Source organism: Chroicocephalus ridibundus, chromosome 3 (genome assembly GCF_963924245.1).
Source record: "Chroicocephalus ridibundus chromosome 3, bChrRid1.1, whole genome shotgun sequence".
Lineage (NCBI taxonomy): Eukaryota > Metazoa > Chordata > Aves > Charadriiformes > Laridae > Chroicocephalus > Chroicocephalus ridibundus.
The window spans coordinates 36,218,274-36,239,213 of NC_086286.1; the positions used below are offsets into that span (position 1 = coordinate 36,218,274).

Sequence of the window (20,940 nt, forward strand, 5' to 3'; positions counted from 1 at the left end):
CGTGCAAATCAGTCAAAAAATTCTGTGTTTTGCGTAACTTCAAGCTAGAGGGGTTCCTGCAGGACTGCTGACCCACACACCCCACAGGGATGAAAATGGAGCAGCTTCCTTGGGCCTGGAAGAAAATGGAGCAGCTTCCTTCTGCCCCATGGGCTGTGGCCACCTGGGGACAGGACAGGGCATGTACCCAATTTGCCTCGGTCCTTTGACATCCCCCCTCCTCAGGACAGATCAGCAGGGAATTAAGCAAGTGGGGCTGATCTCCATCCCCTCCCACCCTCTGAGCATCGCAGGGGCTTCACGTCTCCCAGCCCTGCCCGGCGCCAGCGCTCACAGACCCACCGCTGGCAGCCACCTCAGTGAATCATCTGAAACTTTTATTACACCGATTTGGTTTACAATCTTTGTACTTTGATATTTCCAACAAAAAAGGCAACATTGTGATATACTGTTTGTACATATATAGAGAGAGAGACAGACAGAGCTAGATCATATTGACAGAGTTGAAGAGTAAAAACTTGTTTCCCAGTGCTCACAAAAGAATTTGTTTGCCACGTACCCGCTTCTGCCTTGCTCTGCCTGATGGATACAGACGCCTGCGGTGCCGCCGGCCCACAGGACCTTTACCTGCGCAGTGTCACCCCCTTATAGATCAGAAAGGACGGAGTGCGAGGCTGTCCCCAGCAGCGGTGGCCGCACGAGGGGTGCCGACAGGGCTCAGCCCCAAGCCCTCGCAGGTCTGCGCAGCTCCCTTCCCAACTATTCATGGATGCTCCAGGGGCTACATCCACCAGAAAACCCAACCGGTGGCAGCAGCTGTGAAACCTCCCCCCCCAGGCACCTCCCATGACTTGTTTCCCATCCTCGAGACCGAGGTATTGAATAGATTTATTTCTTTCTTATTTGCGTTTACAAAATATTTCCACTGAATGACACACCTGAATGAGATGAGAACTCGTGTTCAGAAACAGCAGAAAAGACCCAGATCAGCATCAGGCCGATGAAGGAGCAGCTCCAGCAGCGAGGGTGGGGTGGGGGCTTAATGGGGGGTGGCCTGGTCCTGGGCAAGCCTGCCTGTAGCTCCAAGTACAGGGCTGGGTCTGGTCAGCCAGTTGTGCAATGAAAGCTCGTGCTGGGAGGGCAGCGACGAGATCCCTCAGACGTGCTAGTGGACACACGAGGAGGAACTGGCCGCCAGAGCCAGCGAGGAACAGGGGTGGAAAGAAAAGGGCCGGGGAAAACGCATCATCCCCAAAACAACTGCTGACTTGCTTGCCGGCTTACTCACGGCTCCTCTTCCTGCAAATGGCCAAGACTGTTAACACCTCCCGAGTGCCCTCCAAACACGCTCGTGGGCTGCTGCCACACGCAGGAACGCCTGGGCCGGCAGCTGGTGCCTGAAGAACCTTTTGCCTTCCCTCCCATCACTTGCGTGGCCAAAGAGCAAAGCCCAAACCCAGCAGCCCGCACCCCTCACTCACACCCAAGACCAACTATCTGCCAGTTCACAAGAGTTCGAACCATTCGCCGCACAAGTTGGTAAAAATGAAAGCACTGACAGCAACAGCAGATTGTCTGAGTGTGAACGCTCCCGTCATTAATGTCACCTTCAGTTCTTGTTACGGAGGTGTGGGACTGCCTTGCAGAGCAGTCACTAGCAGGTCACTCTGTGCTGGGAAGGGCACGTGCCAGCACAGGGTCAGTACAGACCCCTTCGCTCTCCCGTGAGATCCATACCCAAGGAGTACTGTGGGGCTTTGAGGAGTGGGGGGATCAGCTGTGGGCCTCCATCTGGAGGAGGGAACAACCTCCGGCGCCTTGCTTGGGAGCTGGTGTCCCCTCCCTTCGCCATCTGCTGATGCAGCGCAAGCAGCACTGGGTGGCACTCAGCAGCAGAGGGACTCCAGCCAAGCTGGGAGCATCCCCCCACCCATGGGTCTGTGCCAGCGTGACGGTAGGGGAGGAAAACAGGGGCTGGCCGGGTAGTAAAGGAGGGGGAATGACACAAGGGCTTTCACTTCGACTACACCATCGGGCCGGAGCCGGGGCACCTGGCTGGCTCCCTCCCGCAGCAGATGGCAAGCCCTGTTTCTGCGGCTCTGAGCGGCGGTGGGAGCTGGTGGCCGACTTCCCGAGCCTGGCCACTTGTGCTCACAGCGACGCAGGCATCGATTTGCAAGGTGTCACGCTGGCATATGTTGCAAACAGGACGACAGGTTGATTTCGAGCACAGACTGGGGGTGGAGGAGCAGGCTGCCGCAGGGATGGGCAGAGGCTGTGCATGGAAATGGTTGCTGAGTTCAGCCCCCCTTTACGCCGATGGGGCTGTATTTGTCCACGCTGAGCTCCTGTCCCTGCCTGCCGGGTACCTGCTGGCCCTCTGCAGAGCCAGACGAGGTGCTGGTAGCTGGGGTTCAACAGCAGGGGGGGAATGTGGAGGGGCTTGTGCGCTGCCCCCGGCACAGCCGAGTAGAGCCGTGTCTCCGGAGAGGGTGAGGGCTTGGGCTGGGGTAGCCTCAGAGCCTTTCCAGGTCGCCTCTTATAGGGGCAAACTATGCAACTGAATTGGGGAGGAAAGGGCAAGTTTGTAAAACATGGTGCCAAGCTCTCCTGGCCTGAAACATGCCTGGTGCCGGCCGCGGCCCTGCACCCCAGACAACTGATACAAGCTCTCCTGATCGCTGGGGACCCGCTGCGTTGCCCCACCTATACCACCCATGCCCTCTGTGCAGCAGCCTCCCTCCAAACCCCCTCGCCAGCCAGCCCCGGCCAAAGCCCATACACCGCCCTGCTGACAGGGCACTTTTGGCCAACCTAGACTCTCTCCTGCTCCTTCCTTCGGTTGCAGTGAAGAGGGATGAAGCCTGAACTGATGCAGCTGGGAAGCTGAGGAGCAGCGCAGAGCCAAGCCTTCCATCGGTTTCTCTAGGCGGAGGGGACGGCTCAGAAATGAAGCAGTTCCTCCTCCCTACAGGCTGTGCCTGAAATAGCCGAGCCTGTCAGATCCCCGTCCCCGGCCGTGATGGATTAGGCTCTCCAAGGCACAAGGCAATTTATTCATTAGTGACATTTACACCTTGTGGCTGCATTACCCATTGTGGTTTTGGTGACACGTGCTCGAGCTGTCAGTGCTGGGCTCGGAGGCAACATCGCTGCCTCCGATGATGCAGCGAGGCTTGGCCTGGGCACCTCAGCTTGGAAATACCTCCCGCCTGTCTCCTCAGCCAGAGCATGCTTTGAAAGACCGCTTTGCTCCCGGGCTTCTCCGCCAAATTCCCCACTCCTTCTTTCCCCCCACCCCCGCCACCCTCCCTGCCTCGCACCGCTGTTCCAGCACAGCAGTCTCCTGCCCTGTCTTGCCTCATGCCTCCCGCAAAAACCACCACATCTGCAAAGCCTTTTCCAGCTTTTCCTCGTACAGCCCCTCCTCTCCACGCGTCTTGCTGCGCATTTACACGCTATTCTGCCCTCCTCAGCTAGCTCCTCCATCAGCTGCGCCTTGTTCAGCCCACAGCAAAGCTGCCCTCAGTCCCAGTGGAGAAGCACAGGGCCCATGTTCGGACATCCCCCAGCAGACACGCTGCTTTCGCCGCGACACTGTCCCCTGGTCCCTCACTGCCACAACAGCCAACCTGCCTCTCCTCCCCAGGGTGCAGCACCAGGGCTCTAGAGATCAGGACCACCAAAACGCCAGGGGCTTCTGTTTTCTAACTTCAGTCTGTGGAACTTCTCCTGTCCACAAAGGCTCTGAGAAGTGCCGTGAAATTCTCTGGGAAAACACGAAGTGATGCAAAAGTGAGGCCAGGCTGTGTGGCAATCCTCTGCAGGCTGTGCCGTCCCTCCACCAAGCGAGCACGAGGCACGCCAGGGCAGGGAGCGTTGTTGGAAGGCCGTGCGCTGGCAAAGCAGGGGGTTTTGGTAAGGTCTGGCCACCAGCACGCCTGAGGTCGTCACCTGTCCATAGTTTGACAGGTTGCACGTGGGGTTTGGGGAGGGTGAGAAGAGGCGGAGAGCGTTGGCCGGGGAGCAGATCCAGCAGCTCTCCCATCTCAGGCAGTCAAGCAAGGGATTAGCTTGTTCTCAAACACAGCTTGCTCCCTGCTTTTATCCCTGCTCCCCGCCACTCGCTGCAGCAAATGTGACACTTCACACCATCTCCTCTCAAAAACCAGGTCAGGAGTTTCCTCTCACGAGGAACAAGCAATGCTCTGTCACCCTGCAAAGCCCTTGCCGTGAGGACGGACGGGCAACGCCAGACCAAAGCCACAAACACACCAACCCTCTGCAGGACCATGGGTCCCAGGACACCAAAGCACATCCTGCCACGCACACGTGCTTGGGTGGGTGGACGGCCAGGTCACACCTCCAGGGGCAGAGGAAGGCTTTAAGCTCCAGCCTCCATTCCTGACCAGCCCACCCCACTGCGAAGCCACAGGGCCACCATCCCAATCTTCCTTGAGCATTTTTTTTCCACCGGCACTGCACGTTTCTAAGAGAGCTGACTGAAGCGGAGTGTTTAAATCCACCTCATCGTCAAAAAATATTTTTTTTAAGCAAGGAACAGCAACCTGAAACACTCCTCACAACCGTTAAAGGGCTTTTAGTCTCGTTTCAGTTTGAAAAAGCTGTTGGCATTTCCAAAGTGAAATTGCTCTTATTTTGGTGTCTAGTTGTCACCTCTTTATTCCCAACTGTGCATGCTGCCTCGTCAGATGCTGCGTTACTTTCCTTCCCCTTGGCTCGGCCCCTGGGGACAGGCTCTCCCTGGGGGGGCAGGGGCAGCACAAACCGAGCCCACCAGCTTCTGGCTGGGCTGAGCAGGAGGCAATGTCTGCTCTCGGCTGATCCTTTCTCTGCATCTGCTCCTGGAGAGGCGTATAGACTTGGCCTTGGGTTTTTCCAAACCTTTCCACCCTGACTGATTTGTGGGCTGCCATCCAAAGTCCTAATTCATGGCACGGCAGCTGACAGCACTGCTAATGGACATTGGGACCATGGGACTGATACAAAACACTAAGTCATCTCACCACATTCTAGCTAGGCTTTTTCTTTCACTAATGTGAGTAGCTAAGATTGCAGAAGCAGCTTGTGCTGATGGAGAGTGAAAGAACCTTGTGTGTCTTTGTGTGAAGTTACTTTGCTCTACAAAGTCCGCTAAATTATAATCACAGTAGGTGATCCATCCGTTCCTGAAGTTCAAAGGACCAGGGAGGGTTCAGGATGGGCACCAATTTCTCACAAGCTTCATTTCCCCAAATGAATTTTACAAAAACCAAATGAACAAACAAAAAGCCCCAACAAAAAGTCTTCCTCAGGAGGAGGGGAGGAATAAAACCCACCTAGCTTTCCAGCAGCCGCTGTGCTTATTCTCAGTGCTGGATGGCCACGCCGCACATTGTAACGGGCTCCTGAAAACTCGTCAGCTTCTGGAAGTGTTGCATAGGTGGATGATGTACCTGTTAGTAGAGCCTGGTTACGAGCTGCAGGAAGAAGAGCTTGCTGAACTCCACAAAGAAACTGTCCCTCCCCCAAGACAGACAGACGGACGAGGTGAGGAGGGGAGGAAGAAGGGGAGGCCATGAGGCCACAGGTCTTGCAGGTTCAGTTCTGTCCTTGGGACCTCTTTTCCCTCGTGTGCGGAAAGGCTACGGTCCTGTGGGAGAAGGCTCTTCTCCCAGTGCAGTGGAGGTCAATTTGCTTGTTAGCTTGCTTTTGAGGGAGTTGACGAGATCGCGTCCATGGGCATAACATTTCCCTTGGTGGAGCAGCTGTGATGGAGGCAGCAGAGCAGAAAAATTCAACCCACTGCTTGCAGAGACAGTAGATAGTCAACATTCATTCATGTTGGCCAAGTCCCAACATGAACTCTATGCATCAAAGCAACACTGTGACAGATCAATTTGTCTGGACTCAAGGACAGACCACTCTGAGGAGTTGCTAAGCCAAGCTCCCATTGGTATAGTACCACTGGCTTCAGTAAAATTACACTAGGATGAACATAGCCCATTAATTTCGACCTGAAATGTGACTGAGCCCTTTTCCCCCTTTTCCACAATGCCCACAGGGAAAAGAGCTGTAGGCGGGCTCAGCCCCAAGTCCCCACTGGGCTCCCAGGTCCTATGAACCAGCCTTTGGTGCCTATGTGCACCTGGGTCAGTGGAGACTCTAGGCCCACGTGCATTGCAGGAGGCAGTATTACCAAACAGAGCTAACACTTAAACCATGTCCCATTTCTGAGATGATATGGATCCAGATCATGTTCATACAGACCTTATTCTAACCACTGAACACGAATGAAACATGATTAGAAGCACCTATCACAAATTGAGACTTAGAGCTCTTTGGTAAAACAGCTTCTTAGTGGTGTTAGAGTATTTCAGACCCGTGCCCCACAGCTACTGCAGCAGAGTAGGAGCACATTGCAGCAAGGTCGTACCCTGCTAAAAGTAAGGCAGCACCCTGGTGATATTAGGCAGCAATGCTGAAGCCATGGTTGGAAAGGCTGGACGGAGAGCTTAAAAGATACTATTCTTCCCACAGGCTAATCAGCAGGTAGCAAGTTACTGGCATCGGATGCTAAATAACTTTCTTAAACTTCCACTTTCTTAAACTTCTACTTCCACCTCTTCCTGCAGTCCCCTCTCCATGGGCATCCACCAGAGTTACTGACCAGCCTCTCGAGCGTGAGCGGAGTGACAACAAAGAGGGCAGGGATGGGCTGGGTCTCTACGATGTGCATTTTATGGGGAGAGGAAAGGAAGGAGGATGTGCTTGTTTGAAATCAGAAAAACAGCGGCTTCCCCAGCACTAATCCTGAGTATTATTTGCCTGGTGCGTGGCTCTGGAAGGCTTGGCTTTGGCCATGAGATTCCCTCTCCTTGTACTAACAAATGCTCCTACAGTTGCTCAACCTGAAAGCCCTCACTGAAATCTTCCTCCTTGGTGTGGTCTGCATGACATGCAGTGGGATCAACAAGTTCTCCATGAACAAAGAGCTGGGTGTTATCTGGGAAGCTTCCAGTGTGTGCTGAAAGATAGATAAATGGGTGGTGACGTGTATTGAAGATCAGCTAATCCAGAGCTTGTCACATGCTCATTCTCTCTCTTTTTCTACTTCAGGAACACTGGAGAGCTTTTAAGTACCCAGCAAGTATACTGCCAGCAATGGGAAACACCAAGTAGCCCAAACTTATTGTCCGGCCTTGCAGCAGTGAGGACCAGGTCTCTTTTAGGGATGTATTAATGCCAAGAAACACCAGGAAGAGGAGCTGGCAGTGTTCCCACTTCACTCGTCCCGGTATGAGAGGAAAGCGTGCTGACAAGTGCAGTGCTGAGCCTGACTCTCGGCCCATGGAAAGCTGCAACGGGTGAATGACGTATGGAAAAAAACAAAGCCGTCTGACTGCGGAGGTGCTCTATGTATTGCCCCCTGGTGCTGACAAGCACCTGGCTTTCACCTTCCCAAAGGGTGATGCGGGCAGTCCTGGCTTTCCTTGCGTAAGGGGCCGGCCACACCGTGCACTTCACTGGCTTTGAAGAGATCTGCACCAGAAATGAGAACACCTGCCAGCCTGACAGACCAAGGCACTGCTTGCACCTTTGTCCCTCTCCTCTCGCCCAGGCTCAGAGCAGGAAGGACAGTCTCGCTACACAGGGAAAACTTCCACACCATCACGCAAGCCAGGGTTTGCCCGGTAAGATCCTGAGGGAGAGAAGACACTGGGATCGGGGAAGGGAGGAAGGCTGCAGAGACCAGATAACGCCTGCTTGTGTTGGGAAGGCCATGGGGAAAAGGAGCAGAGCCAATTAAACTCACCAGTCAGCGGAGGAGAAGTAATGGCATTAAGATACAGCAGGGAGAATTCAGGTTAGATATCAGGGAGCAGGCTATCATGAGCGGAGCAGACCAGGCCATCGGCTGAGCTGCCAAAGGAATCGCCATCACCGACGGAGACACGGCAGAGAGCAGACACAAGTCTGCAGGAAGAGCAGGCGCCTGACTGCTGCTCAGCCTGGAGCTGTGGCGGGTGGCTGTCTGCCTGCCGGGGGGAGATGGGACCACTCCACCACGGACAGGCTGTGTGCCAGAACAGGGACAGACCATCTTTGGACATCTGTGCTGATAACCTGAGCCGCAAGGAGAATTAAACCAGCTGCCCTTTGCCCAGGGCAGCAGGGTCCTTTGCCAACGCTTAGGAGGAAACCTAGACACGCACACCCCTTCTGCTGGCTGCGTCCCACGCCGGGGGTGGGAAGGGAGAGCCCCGTTTTCTGCTATGAAGTTCCCCACCTGGCTAGATGTGATGCCCTGCCATTGTAGGCAGGGAGAAGGAGAGGGAGCCCAACCCCAGTTTCAGTCTGTCCTCTTCAGCTCCACCATAATTCTGCCAAGCCACCAGGCAGCTCCCGTCCCTCCTGCCCAGTCCCGCTCCCCTCCCATGCCCAAGCATGACATCCCCCTTTCCTCAGCCTAAGACAGGGCAGGAAGGTCTCCAGCCTGGCAAGAATGGAGTAAGCTGGACCCCAGGGGCAGTTCCCACAGGTGCAGTGGGGCAAGAGGGCCAAGAATATGAGGAGGGATCTCCGAGAAATCCTGGTGGGCAGCAGAGAGTACTGGTGAGACAGGTCTCACTTCTCCTCAGGGTGCTGTGTGTCTTGCATGGTCACAGACCATGGCACTGGGACTATGTCTGGGACCTGGCTGCGGCTGGCACTATGTGCACGGGGACTCTGCAGAGATCCCGCAGGCCATCGCAGCAGCCGAGCCTCAAAGACATGTGTATCCCCCTGGACAGACCACCTCCAGGATAAGAATTCATGGGTGAAAATGGGGCCAGAGGAACAAAGTGAGTCAATCTCATGAAGAAGACTAGAAAGAGTGGAGGACAAGGTGCCTGAAAGCAGAACTCTGATGCAGGTGCTAAAGGACCAGGGCCCAGAGACCCTACTAATCTGTCCCTATTCTGAGGACTGTCTTTGCCCTAGGGAGCTAAAAGGCCTGCCAAACCTTTGATAAGTCCATCTGTCCAAGGCACCTTGGAGGCTGAAGATAGAAAGATGAGACATCACAGCCTAATTTAAGCAATGTGTAGGAGATTTCAAAGACAACATGTTGGGAAGGACAAGCAGACCATGTTCCTCACTAATGACCCATTGCAGCGCCCCTGACTGAAAGCGTCCTGATTCACCAGGACATACAAGCACACACCATTAGCTCCCCGGAGTGACGAGGATCCTCGGCATTGGCCTTGGCTCACATTAGGCCCTTGGAGGGAGAAGCACAAGTGCACAGCAAGCCAAATGTCATCACTAAGCAAAAAAATCCCAGGGCAGCCAAGGGGGCTGTGGCCGCTTTCACCCAGTCTGAATCTGTACCATTAACGACGAGAACAAAACACGGAGAAGGATGTATCCACACGGGAGACCTTATGCTTCCCTGTTCTCAAAGGGACCCTCTTATTTAAGCCAACATCTAGGTCCGGTAGTGACAGTAAGGGCAGGTGACAAGACAGAATCATAAGAGTGCAATTTTAAGGGCTTTTCTGTTCAAATTGCCGTTGTTTGGAGTCTATCACTTGAGATCCAGAAGGACAAGGGCAAGAGACACTGACCAGGACAGGCAAGGCACAAAGAGCAGAAGAACAGACCACTCTGGAGGCAAAGCCAACCAGAGCCTTAAAATGCCCACAGGTGCTGACCGCTCCAGGCTTGCCATCAAGAGATGATTTTCAGAAGAGGACTGATGTGGTGGAAGGGTGCATTTGCAGCCTCCCCAGGATCTGGGAGGAAGCAGTACAGCAGCATAAACAGATCCTCCATTAATAAATTGGCAGAGGCAAGACTGGCTGAACTAAATAAAAAGCCTTACTGTTTGCTGTTGCATCTTGCCCTTCTGCAATGGATGCAGAGGCAGGCACCAAGCCCGAATGCCCAGCTGCTACCAGACTTGCTCCTGTCACCCAAGACCTGCTGTTCTCAGCTGTTGTTTGCCCCAGTGGATGAGGGAAGTGTGGTGAGGCTGAGGAGCAGCGCCGCCTGGAGAAATCGCTGGCTGATTTGGCACGCACTCCCCCAAAGAGCTGACTGAAAAGGAGACAGCTTTTCCCAGAACAGGGACACGAGAGATCTGGGGATGGTGTTGACAGAGAAGGAAAAGCTGGGTGCCTGCGTGCTGCAGCCACTGATGCAGCTTCAGTGACACAAAGGCTCCTTGCCCAGCATCGCCGATAACCTTCCCGGCAGGACAGAAGGGGCAGCACAGAGCTCAGAGCAGGCCAACCTGCCCTGACAAGAGCAAGGCAGTGGAACCCAGGGGCTAATGGGCTACACAGAAGCCACCTCACTTCTCACAGCCTGACACCTCTCTGCAAAAACCTCTGTAGGGCAAACCGCCTGGTTTTAAGCAGGTTGCCCTCTAACGTATCCCCAGTATCTGTTCTGCAGAGCATCCCTCATGGCAGACACCTCCCTGCCTGCCAGACGTGGGTCCTGCACCCACAGTGGGGGTCCACAGAAGGGGAATCCCATTGCTCCTCATTTCCCCAGCCCAGATTCCCGATGCTCCAATGTGCTTTTACAGTTCTTCCCCCAAGCCCTTCAGAGCCCTCTGCCAAAACCAGGCTGCCAGGAGCCTGCAGCTCAGAGCCTGCAGCCAGAGCCCAGCCTGATCTCATGCAAAATTCACTCTTGCAGACATGCACGAACCTGCCGCTCTATTATCAATAGGCGAACTGCAGATGAACCTACCAGAGCCTTCCTTGATGCTTGTCTGAACCGATTAGGGCACACTTCAAAGCCAGGAAGGGACCCCAGCCACTTGACGCGCTGCCTGTTACCACGATGCCTGTCCCCGTGCCATCCTCTTCCCCTTCCCCAGCTCACCGGGGGCCTCCCGTTTTCTCCTTCCAGCTGAGCCCTCCTCCAGCAAGCGGATCAGTAGCGCCACAGATCCCCGCTCCGTCTGGGTTTGCACATTCATCCCTTTCCCGGTGCTGCCTGCCTGCTGTAATCCCAAACCGAAAGCCCTTTACCGAGGGAATGCTGACTCTTGGAGCTGGCGTGCCAAGGCTTCCTAAGGAGCCGAGCCTGGGATCCTCTGGAGGCGGTGCCATTCCCAGCAGTGAGAACAGAGTAACAGTCGAAGCATGGTCTAAAAAAAAACAGTGGGGAGGGTGGGGAACGGTCATGGGGAAGGGGAAGAGCTGGATTTGTGGCTTTCAGCCTTTGCTCTAACCTGCCGCTCGGCTCCACGCGCCTGGGTGCCCCAGACCTTCAGGCACAGGCAGTTTCACGCTGCTCCCAGGGGGCCCGTTCCCCTCCACCCTGCGAGAGGTCTCGCTCCAGCGTGGGCAGCAGGGTGGGCAGAGGTGCAGCAGGGCGCTTTCTGGTGGCTGCTGGTTCCTCGGAGCACAAGTAAGCCTGGAGCCAGGGCTGGGAGCCAAAGCACCGCACTCCCTGCACCAGGCCTGTCTTTTTATTCCCCCCTTTGGATCTTGATGCCATGAATTACGGTTTTGGGGTTGGGTTGGTTGGGTTGGGTTGTTGTTTTTTTTTTTTGCATGTGGTGGTTGGTCTAGAGTTCTGTGCCATGTCAGGGGGAGCATTAGCACTCACCCCTCCGGGAGGTCAGAGCCACGGCGGGGAGAGCTTTTGCTGGCTGTCGGAGTGAGATGCCGTGTCCGCTTATCCTGATGTCCTCCTGGGCCATCTCCCTCCCCTGTGCTCCTCTCCCCAAATCCTGCGCTGGCTTGGGCCAGGCAATGGACAACGAGATCTCACCGCCCTCTGCTTTCACAGTGAGGTCTCCACGCAGGACCCATTGCGGTGGAGGTGACGGTGGTCATGGTTCAGGCAGCCTTCATTGCGGTGCACGATGAGGACAGGGAAGTAGAGGGCATCCTGGTAAGGAGGGGGGTCTTCCTCCTCCACAGTCACCTGGCTGGAGAGGCGGGTCTGCTCGGTGGGACAGCTCTGCTCGTTCAGGCTCCCGCTCCGGCTCTGCCAGAGGCAGCTGCGTCGGGAGCCATACAGGCGGCCCAGGGAGAAGCGGCTGCTGCTGAAGGGGATCCTGGGGCTGCCATTGCAGATGCTCAGGGCACTGCGGGAGAAGATGGAGGAGCTGCTTATAGTCCTGTGGCACCGCTCGCAGTTCTGCCGGTAGCCCCCGTACCGGCAAGCGGAGTAGCTGGTGCAGCCGGAAAGCCCCACCAAGTCCATCAGGACCGCTTCCGAGTAGCTGGGCACCAGCTGCTGGTTGGATCGGATGTGCCACTCCAGCTCGGTGCTGTCCACCGTGTTGACGCGGGGCATCCTCCGGCAGAAGGAGCGCTCCTCAGCCGGTGTCACCGCCACGTAGTCGAACCCAAAGAGTTTCTCCACGTGGTAATGGACGTAGGAGGTGCGGTACTCATTTAGCACCCGCAGGGGCCAGGATAGGGTCAGCAGAGCCGCCACCCAGAAGACATAGTGGGATACATACCAAGGCAGGTTGTCCGGGTCGGAAAAGGCCACCATGTATTCCTTGAAGTCCACGTTTTTGAGGTGCATCCCCTCTCTGGCCTCCATGTAGTCATCTAGGCCCTCGTTCTCCGTGAAGAAGCGGGCCCGCTGGGTCAGGTAGGAGTTCTCCGACTCCACGTTGGCAAAGCTGAAACACTTGGTGAAGCGGAGCCGCGTGGCTGGGTAGCTCTCCAAGTCAATGAGGTCCTTGGAGATGTCCTTAACTCCACAATTGGAATAATCAAACTCGGCCTCTGCCACATGGGTGTTGACCCGCTCGTGATACACTTGGGTGGTGGTGTAGGCGTCCCCGTTGCGGTAGCGGGTAACCTGCCGGGTCCGGCGGACATAGTGATAGCTGATGGCCTTCCACCAGATGCAGGGGGTCGCCTGCTGCATCCGCTGCACGCGCTCGTGCACGCTCTCCACGTCCACTTTGTACTGCAGCTCGTTGCGAGTGTAGCAGTGCCAGCACTCCACCAGGTACACCACGTAGAGCATCACCAGGAAGGCCAAGGGGATGTAGACGTAGCCGTTGGAACAGGGGCTGTCGTGGTACATCATGGACTTGCCCTTATAAGCGCTGTCAAAGGTCAGTCGGGTCACCTTGGTGACATGGCACCAGGTCATGGCTCCCATGCAGCCATACATGAGGAGGGATAGCAGCAGGCATTTCCAGTGGGACTCTCGGCACAGGGACTTGCTGAGAGACTGTTTCACCGGCCGCTGCTGCTCCAGGGGACCAGGAGAAGGGGAGAGAAAACAAGAGAGGAGTCAGTAAGCTGCAGCAGCAAGGGGATGGGGAGCAGGCAGCGGTGGCACCCCTGTAGCTCCACAAATGGGGACAAACAGCAGAAACCGTAGGGCTCCTAGCCTCAGCGGGCAGGCCGGAGGCTGGGATCTCCCCCAGGATGACAGTCCCACAGTGTGGGCAGCTGTCACCCCTCCATTACCTTCGTGGTGCTCTGCCCCTCCTTGGGAGACAGCCAGAGCCCAGCTGGATGTGGAGGAGAGCAGCAGAGGGAAACTCTGCCTGCCCGCAACCTGAGCATCCCCCTTCTTCAAAGGGGAGTAACGCCCACCAGTGCCACGTCCCAGGGAGGGGTACTGAAGCCCAGCAAGATGGAGGCTGGGGGATCTCCCCCACATACCTTGGTGTCCGCTCCCATCCCACCAGCGCAGGCAGCTCTAACTACTGGGTTGTCCCCCCTGAAGACCTCACCACAGCTCATCCCACCGTGCCTCTCACTTCCCCCCCTTTCCCAGTAATGACCAACAGCAACATTCAGATTTCTCCTACCAGGGCAGCACAAGCTGCCCGGGGTGCCTGTAAGGCGGAGAAACAGACCTTCTGCAGCTGGAAAAGCCTCTATTTGGTAATGGCGATTCCCACCACAACACTTGGCAGCCCAAGGGGCTCTGAAGTGCTTCTCAAGTGCTTTATAAACCATACAAACCGGAAAGTACTTTTCCACAACTGAAATGCAGCCACCTCTGGTGGGAGAGTAAGTGAATATAGAATAATATCCTAAAAGGTGTTCAGGCTGTAAGAGAAGAGTACCCTGCAGCAGCAGAAAGGGCAAGCTGTGGGTCATGGCTGCCAGCAAATGTCCCTGCCTGCACTGGGATTTGGCTGTGACAGCCCACCCTTCTGGAAAAACCGATCTCAGATCTTTCATGGTGAAGAAAGGACAGGACTTCAGCAACAGGACTTTTAAAAGAGATTGCACTGGTGCCTTCACCAGAGGAACTGTGCAGGGTTTCACAAAGACCCGGGAAAAACCCCACTTAAGGAAACCACTGTCGCTCTCTGCAACACCCTGAAGTCTCAAGTATTGATCCAGGTTGGTCAGTGAGACCTGACATTATCGCACCCAAAGGGAGAACGTGCAAAGAGTTTATTTGCTTTCTTATACAAAAGACTTCATCCAGTCCTAATGCCATCCAACCCAACAATCTCCAAATGTGAGAGGGGGACAAGAACCCCCGCCTAGTGCAGATGCCACTAAACTCTCTAAGAGGCTTTCAGCTTTGCTCTCCCTCCCCAGCTGCACACAGCATGGCTCCTGAGCTCACCTCCACCGTCGTAGGGGCTAACGCCAGCTGTAATGACACCACTCAGGACAGTGATGGCCTGGCCCCATCCCTCCTCCATTCCTGAGCACACTGGGCTGGAGAGGTCTTTCATCCAGGGATCCCAAAGAGCTTAATGGACTCACGCTGCCAGAAAGTAGGGGAGGCACTTTCACCCTTGCATGAAAAGGAAAAATTAAAGCAAGAACCAGAGGTCGCAACACCACTGGCAGGTCTAGGGACAGGTCTTGTCCTCTTCTTTCCTCTAGGAAATCCCCCCTGCTCTCCCTGAAGAGCCCCTCAGCCCTGGTTTGAACCCCTAGTGTCCCACATGCTAATCTTCACTCCCTACACCTTGCCAAAGCCTGGTCCACCCCATGCCAGTGGGACATCTGCCACTGCGATTAGCAGGGCTGGATCCAGCCCAAATCTCCAACAGAGGTTTCTCTCCTGGAGGCAAGGAGCTTCCCTTCCCGCCCGCCCCAGCAGCCAGCACGCCACGAATGGAGCAGGTGGCACATCCAGGGGGACCGCCGGTGGCAAAGGGGACAGTGGCATATCCCCCTGGGGGTCCTTCAAGCACCAGTAGTGCTGAGCCCCCCTCTTTGAGGCAACCGTCTGAGAGCGAGAACCGGTGACAGAGACACAGAGCCCGGGGAAGGCAGGGGGGTAGTGCTGGTCTGCAGGCAACACCAAGGGGTGCAGCGTGGCTCTGCTCGGCCGCCCCGGCATGGACACGTGTGTGCTCCAGTCTTCCCCGGGCGACCCTCCACTGCAGCAGCCTCACGGTCACGGGGCAAGAACTGAATCCCCGGGGAAGAGAAAAGGGAGCGGGGAGAGGAAGGGGGGGCACCCAGCAGGCAGAGCTGCCCGAGCTGCACCCTCAGGTCCATGCTGTGGTTACTAGAGCCAGCCCGGATCCCTCGGCCCTTCGCTCGGCTGCAGCGCGGCTCTCTCGTGCTGGATGGCTGTGACACTACCCAGGCGGCTGAAGGTTTCCTCTCCCACTGCTGCCTTCTGCATGGCAAATCCTCCCCGGCAGCGGCAGCCCTGGCTGCGGGGCTCTAAGGGGACTGCTCGGCCAAAGGAGGAAGCACGGGGGGGTCTCAGCAGGAGTTGCAAGGCACACGGGAACCCTGGGGTGTCTGTGGGGTGCGAGGGCTTGCACAGTGCCTTGTTTTGCGGGGTGTGGGGGGGTGGGGGGATCTGCAAACGGAGCACAAGGAATAAATCAAAGCATTCAGCTCGCTCATTTGACAACTTGGGGAAGGGGCACCAGGGAGGCAGGTCTTTGGCCAGGTCCATCTTGGAAAAGCAAATTCCAGCTCCCAGTGGCTCCCCGTCCCCTCGTATCCCGCACTGCCTGCCTTGTCCCACTCGGGAGAAGGGCGATGCTGGCTGTCGCCCTGCGGAGATGCAGGCAAGCCCCGCTGCGGTCACCCAGCCGGGGCAGGGCGGCAGGGAGTGCGATGCAGCCCAGGCTTGGTTCCAGGAACTGTGTTAGCAGGGCCCTAGTCCACGCATTAGTCTCCTCCTTAAGGACTACGCAGCACTTAGATACTGCAGCGCTTTTACAGGGTCACGCTAACCCCTGCTGTAAACTGTTTACAACCCAGTTTTGTCCTAGGCTTTTGAGGTAAAACACATACACATCGGCTGTGCTGGTGGGGTTTCGGAAAGCTGGTCAAGTGCCAACGACAGGGGATACAACCACAGCAGAGATGGAGGAGGAGCCAGCTGCAGAGTCTAATCCCAGTAGGAACTGCAGCATCCCTGCTTCTCTCCCGGGCTGCAAAGGGCTCACAGGAGCAAACAACCAGCTCCACGGCTTTCCCCTGCAGAAGCAGCTGAATAAGGTTGCCTCCTTGAGCTCTTTACCTGCCTTGGAGAAGTCCAGCACAGCAAACAAGCAGATGAGGAAGCTGGGGAAATGGAAATCCTTTCTGTCCCAGAACAGTGTCACTGGGAGGAGAGCAGGCTCTGATATAAACGCCATCATCATCTGCCCGCTGCAGTCTGGTGGAACGAGGCGAAATGCTTGCCCTACTTCACCGCAAACAAGGCTTTCCTCCATCACTGGGACCCTCCCCCATTGCTCAGGCTCGAGCACTGGAGAGTGGTGAGCAAATCCGCTATTGCAGGTGCACCTGAACATCTCTGCAGTGCTAGAGGGCAGAACTGGTCCAGCCGTGGCTTGGCCAGCCCCTTTGTGGGACCCCAGTCAATGCTCTTCTCTCTGCTTCAGTTCACCATGTAGAACACATGGGATAACCCTTGCCAGGCGCCTGGATGCTAATCGTAACACACATTGGGAAGGGCAAGGGGTAGAGTGTTGCTACAGCCCCCCCTCCCTCACACATAGCGTTTGGTTCTGACGTTGCCCCCTGAGGTGAAAGGAGATGGAGTCCCACACCTGCAGCTGCTGCTCTGGGATGGACAGGAAGGAGCGGAGGTGATGACTTCGGAGCAGCCATGAAGCAAATGGAGATGCCTGCAAGGCACAGGGCAGAGGCAGTAGAAGAGAGGGTCCCCATCACTGCTTGCACTGAACTCCTTTGAGATATGAGAAATCCTCTTCTCAAGAAAGTCTTGAGGAGATAAACCTGTCCAGAGCTCCGGTGGCAAAGCACATGGGCCAAAACACCTTCATCACCCCTACAACCTGGACCCTGCAACTTTGAACGCTAAACAACTCCAGAAATCCTTCAAGCTCCCCAAAGCTCTTCTCTGAAAAAGCCTGTCCCGCTACCATCCCTCCATTTAACAAGCGTTCCCATGTCCTCACCTCCCGCACCTCGCACCTGCTTCTCCCTGCAGAGACCAGCCTGAAACTCTCAATTCACCCCCAGAATGCTAAGCCTTCACTTTACAAGATGTGCCGGGGTTCACAGGGTTAGGTGTCCTAGAGACAGCCCTCTACGGGGCTGAAAAAAATGAATCAAAAGCCCCAGAGCAGCAGCCCGAAGGCCCAGGTAGCTCCTGAGTGCCAGGCTGTGGCAGCAGCTTGCAGGGGACTCCAGTGGGATTCCTGAGCATCAGTTTCCATGGCCCTGCCCTGCCGATTTGCTTACATCACGCAAGAATTTAATAAGCCCTGTCCCCTTTGACCTCAAATCCCTAGAACAAGGCCGATAGGGAGGATCCAGTCATTTCTAGGAACTGCCATCGTCTTCCAAGGCCCCGGACAGACATTGGCAATTCTTGATCAGGATGGTCCCAGCAAACCCCCCACATCACACCTCACATGCCAACCGCCCAGATTCAGGAACCACCTGCCTAGAAGAGCGAGCTGGCTCAACCCCAGGCTGGCAGCGTTGCCAACTGCAGAGGAAAGGGGAAGGCTGAGCATCTAGGAGCCAGGGAACCCTGCCAGCAGTCAGCTTCTGCAATGGTACCAAGGTCTCCATTTTACACAGCAACTTGGAGGAGGACTGGTTCCCTCCGTCGGATCCCACCTGAGCAGCAGGACAAGGACATTTTTTTGCTTGTTACCAGGCTGAAAAGCTTGTTCCCTGGCATTTCATACCCTCCAAGGTGGAAATGGATTGCTGAGTGAGATTCAGCTCATCACCAGTAAGTGTAGGTGTATGCATGTGATGCCAACAGGGACAGCCCGCTACAGCCCGTTCCGGCCAATAGCTTTTGCTGCTTGCCTTGCTGGGACAAGCTGAGCTGCACCTGAAGTCTTGCATGGCTCCGAGGTACAGTGACACAAGACATGTCAATATGAAGCACCCTCAAACATGGCAGAGCTCACTTCCCATTTTCCAGTCCCCAGGCACCTCCTCTGGCTCCCTGCCAGCCCTGGCCAATGGACCCTTCCAGTTGGGATTCAGACACACTCCTGGGATGCTCAGCAATGCTGGCAGCAGCAGTTGGTCCTGATGGAAATGAGGACATCACACTGCTCCTACGGCCTTACACAGGCACTACAGGGGAACAGGAACACCCTCCCCTCACGATATATCTGAAAATGAGAGGATTGCCCTCGGTCAGTCCGTGAATCCTAGCTCTCCACTAAGGTCTCTCCTCATTGCTTCAGATGAGACACCAGCAAGCATGGCACTGTCAGGAGAGGCTGCTGCTTCCCTCTCCTCCACCAGCTGCTTCATGCAAGTCTGCGATAGCTTCTGGCCGCGGGAAGCATGCTCTTAGCCTAACAGTGCAGGTCATGGACTGTAGCCCTTCTGCCTGCTCCCACGGGGTAAGATTATACTGACACCCTAGTTGGCTGCCACCGCAGAGCAATCAAAGCCCAGACGATCTTCTCGTAATCCCCGTGAGGCAGGAGACACTGTAGGCGAGGGAAACTCACCCGGGCACTGCTCCTGCTACGCTTCTTTCATCCAAACCGGCTCTCACTCTGGCACCTCTCAAAAGCCACTGTGCTCTCTTGAATGTAGCGCCAGCACTGCCACCGCAATGGGGGCAAGACACCATGTCCCAGCATGGCACAAGCATGTCCTCACGCTAAAAAGGTGCTTCACGGTTTAGCTTCACCGGTCAGGATCTGTTTGGAGAGCCTGGGCTCATGGCACCAGGGATTGCTGAATGGAAGCAGGAACAGAGGAGCAGCCGCAGAGCAGAGTATATGGTATTTGTACAGCTTCCCAGTCCTTGAACTTCATCATTCCTCTCCCACAATTATTTATATCTAAATATAAGTCTGTATATATAGAATAACCATGCACGGGCATGCATGTTCTTCCTAAACCAAGGAGGCAGAGAGCACTGGGATTATGCAGCACTTGCTAACCGCAGCTCCTCAACAGCAGAGGATGAGTGATGCACCAGCTTCCGAGCAACCCCCCAGGCTGCCCTTTGAGCTGTGGTCTCACCAGTGAGGACAACCCACCACGTCAGGAGAATGCTGCCCTCCCTACACTACCCAGCTGCCTGGCATGGGCCACCAGCCCCATAGCATAAGGTGGGTCTTGCTAGCCAGTGCGGTTGCTTCCTCTCCTCTTGGGAAGCCCGAGCTGCAAGCAGGATCTGTGGGGGCAGACAAAGGGGTTCCCACACCTGCCTCCCCGTGCTGCTCCCAACGCACAGAGCACCCTGCTCCTCACCCTTTTGGGCATTTTCTGTCTGGACTCCAGAAAAGTCACCAGCTGGTGGTGGGGAGACACTGCAGCATACCTAGAGGCAAGGCTGTGCTGGTACCTGGCCTGCCCCAGTCTGCACCTTCCGCTCTCCCAACCATCCTCCACCAGCGATGACCCCCGGCTTCACCATGTCCCCAGGCCCTCTCCCCTGCTGCCCACCGTGTCCCCCCTCACAGAGACCCAGGCAGCTGTGCCACCCCCTGGCACCCCCCCCCAAGCCAGACCCAGGAAGGGGGGGGGAATGTCTCCATATCCATTTCTCCCAAGCATAACAACCTCTTCCCATTGCAGCAAGCCCAAGCAGCACTTCTCTTTTGTGATCTTGCCCCTTCCTCCTACACCCCAGCCATCCCCATCCCCGGCCCCGGCCGCCGCTGGCTGCTTGCCCCCCTTCCAGCCCCGGTGGCACCGCGGCGAGCCCGAAGTGACAGGCGAGCGACATGGAGATGCGGGGCCGGGGCGACGGGCAGCCTGCCGGCGGCCGGCGACCGACGGGCGGCTTTCCTCGCCCCCTCCCTGCCCCCGCCGGCCCCGCACCGCAGCCCCGGGGCCGCAGGAGGGGAGAGGGGCTCCCGGCGAGGGGGGTCTGTACCTGTGCGGGCAAAGCCCGTCCCGGCCCGCGGCGGGGCGGTCAGTAAGCACGCCATGCAAAGCGGGCGGGGAGGGATGGAGCGGGGGAGGGAGGGTGGTCGGGGGCAGCCCCGGGCCGGGGGGTGGGGGGACGGCCGCTCTCCTCACCTCCTCTCGGGCCCCCTCCGCCTCCTCCTCCGGAGGCACCGGCGTGCTGCTGCCTCCCTCGCTGGCGGCGGCCGCCGAGGCCGGGGGGGACATGGCGGCGGCGGCGGCGGGGGCACCCCGCTGGCGGTGCCTGCGGGCTGGGCAGCCGCATTATCCCGCCCGCCGCCGGGCGCTGCCTCGCCGGTCGCCGGGCGGGCGGCGGGGCGGCGCGGCGGGCGGGCGGCGCGGCGGCATGGCCCCCAGCCCCGGCAGGGCGGCAGCGCTCGCCGCCCGCCGGCCACCGGCCACCCGGCCCCCGCCGCAGCGCAGCGCCGCTCCCGCGCCCGCGCCCGGCGCGGCGGAGGGCGGGCAGAGCCGCGGTGGGAGGGCCGCGGCGGAGGGCGAGGGCGGGGGGTACGACGGGATGGGGGTGGGATGGGGATGGGGGCGCGGCGGGATCCGCGCCCGCCCCGAGCGGGGCGGCGGGTGACCTTGAGGCGCCGGCGACAGGCAGGGAAGCAGGCAGGGAGCGCGGTGCGACCGCCCA

At 57.0% G+C, this 20,940-nt stretch overlaps 1 protein-coding gene across 3 annotated transcripts; it reads right to left on the reverse strand.

Annotated features, from left to right (window-relative positions):
• Nucleotides 1–356: 356 nt before the first annotated feature.
• On the reverse strand, nucleotides 357–20,625 carry TMEM151B (transmembrane protein 151B). Of its 3 annotated transcripts, XM_063328714.1 has the most exons (4): nucleotides 20,415–20,625; nucleotides 11,234–13,227; nucleotides 10,747–11,149; nucleotides 357–5,768 (listed from the first exon to the last, which is right to left on the reverse strand). In XM_063328714.1, the coding sequence occupies exons 1-2, from the start codon at nucleotides 20,505–20,507 to the stop codon at nucleotides 11,791–11,793; spliced, it is 1,530 nt and encodes a 509-aa protein (XP_063184784.1). In that variant the 5' UTR covers nucleotides 20,508–20,625; the 3' UTR covers nucleotides 357–5,768; nucleotides 10,747–11,149; nucleotides 11,234–11,790. The 3 variants fall into 3 exon arrangements, with proteins under 3 accessions (XP_063184784.1, XP_063184785.1, XP_063184781.1); XM_063328715.1 differs by having other exon boundaries at nucleotides 357–5,456; nucleotides 10,747–13,227; XM_063328711.1 differs by having other exon boundaries at nucleotides 10,747–13,227.
• Between the last annotated feature and the right edge of the window lie 315 nt (nucleotides 20,626–20,940).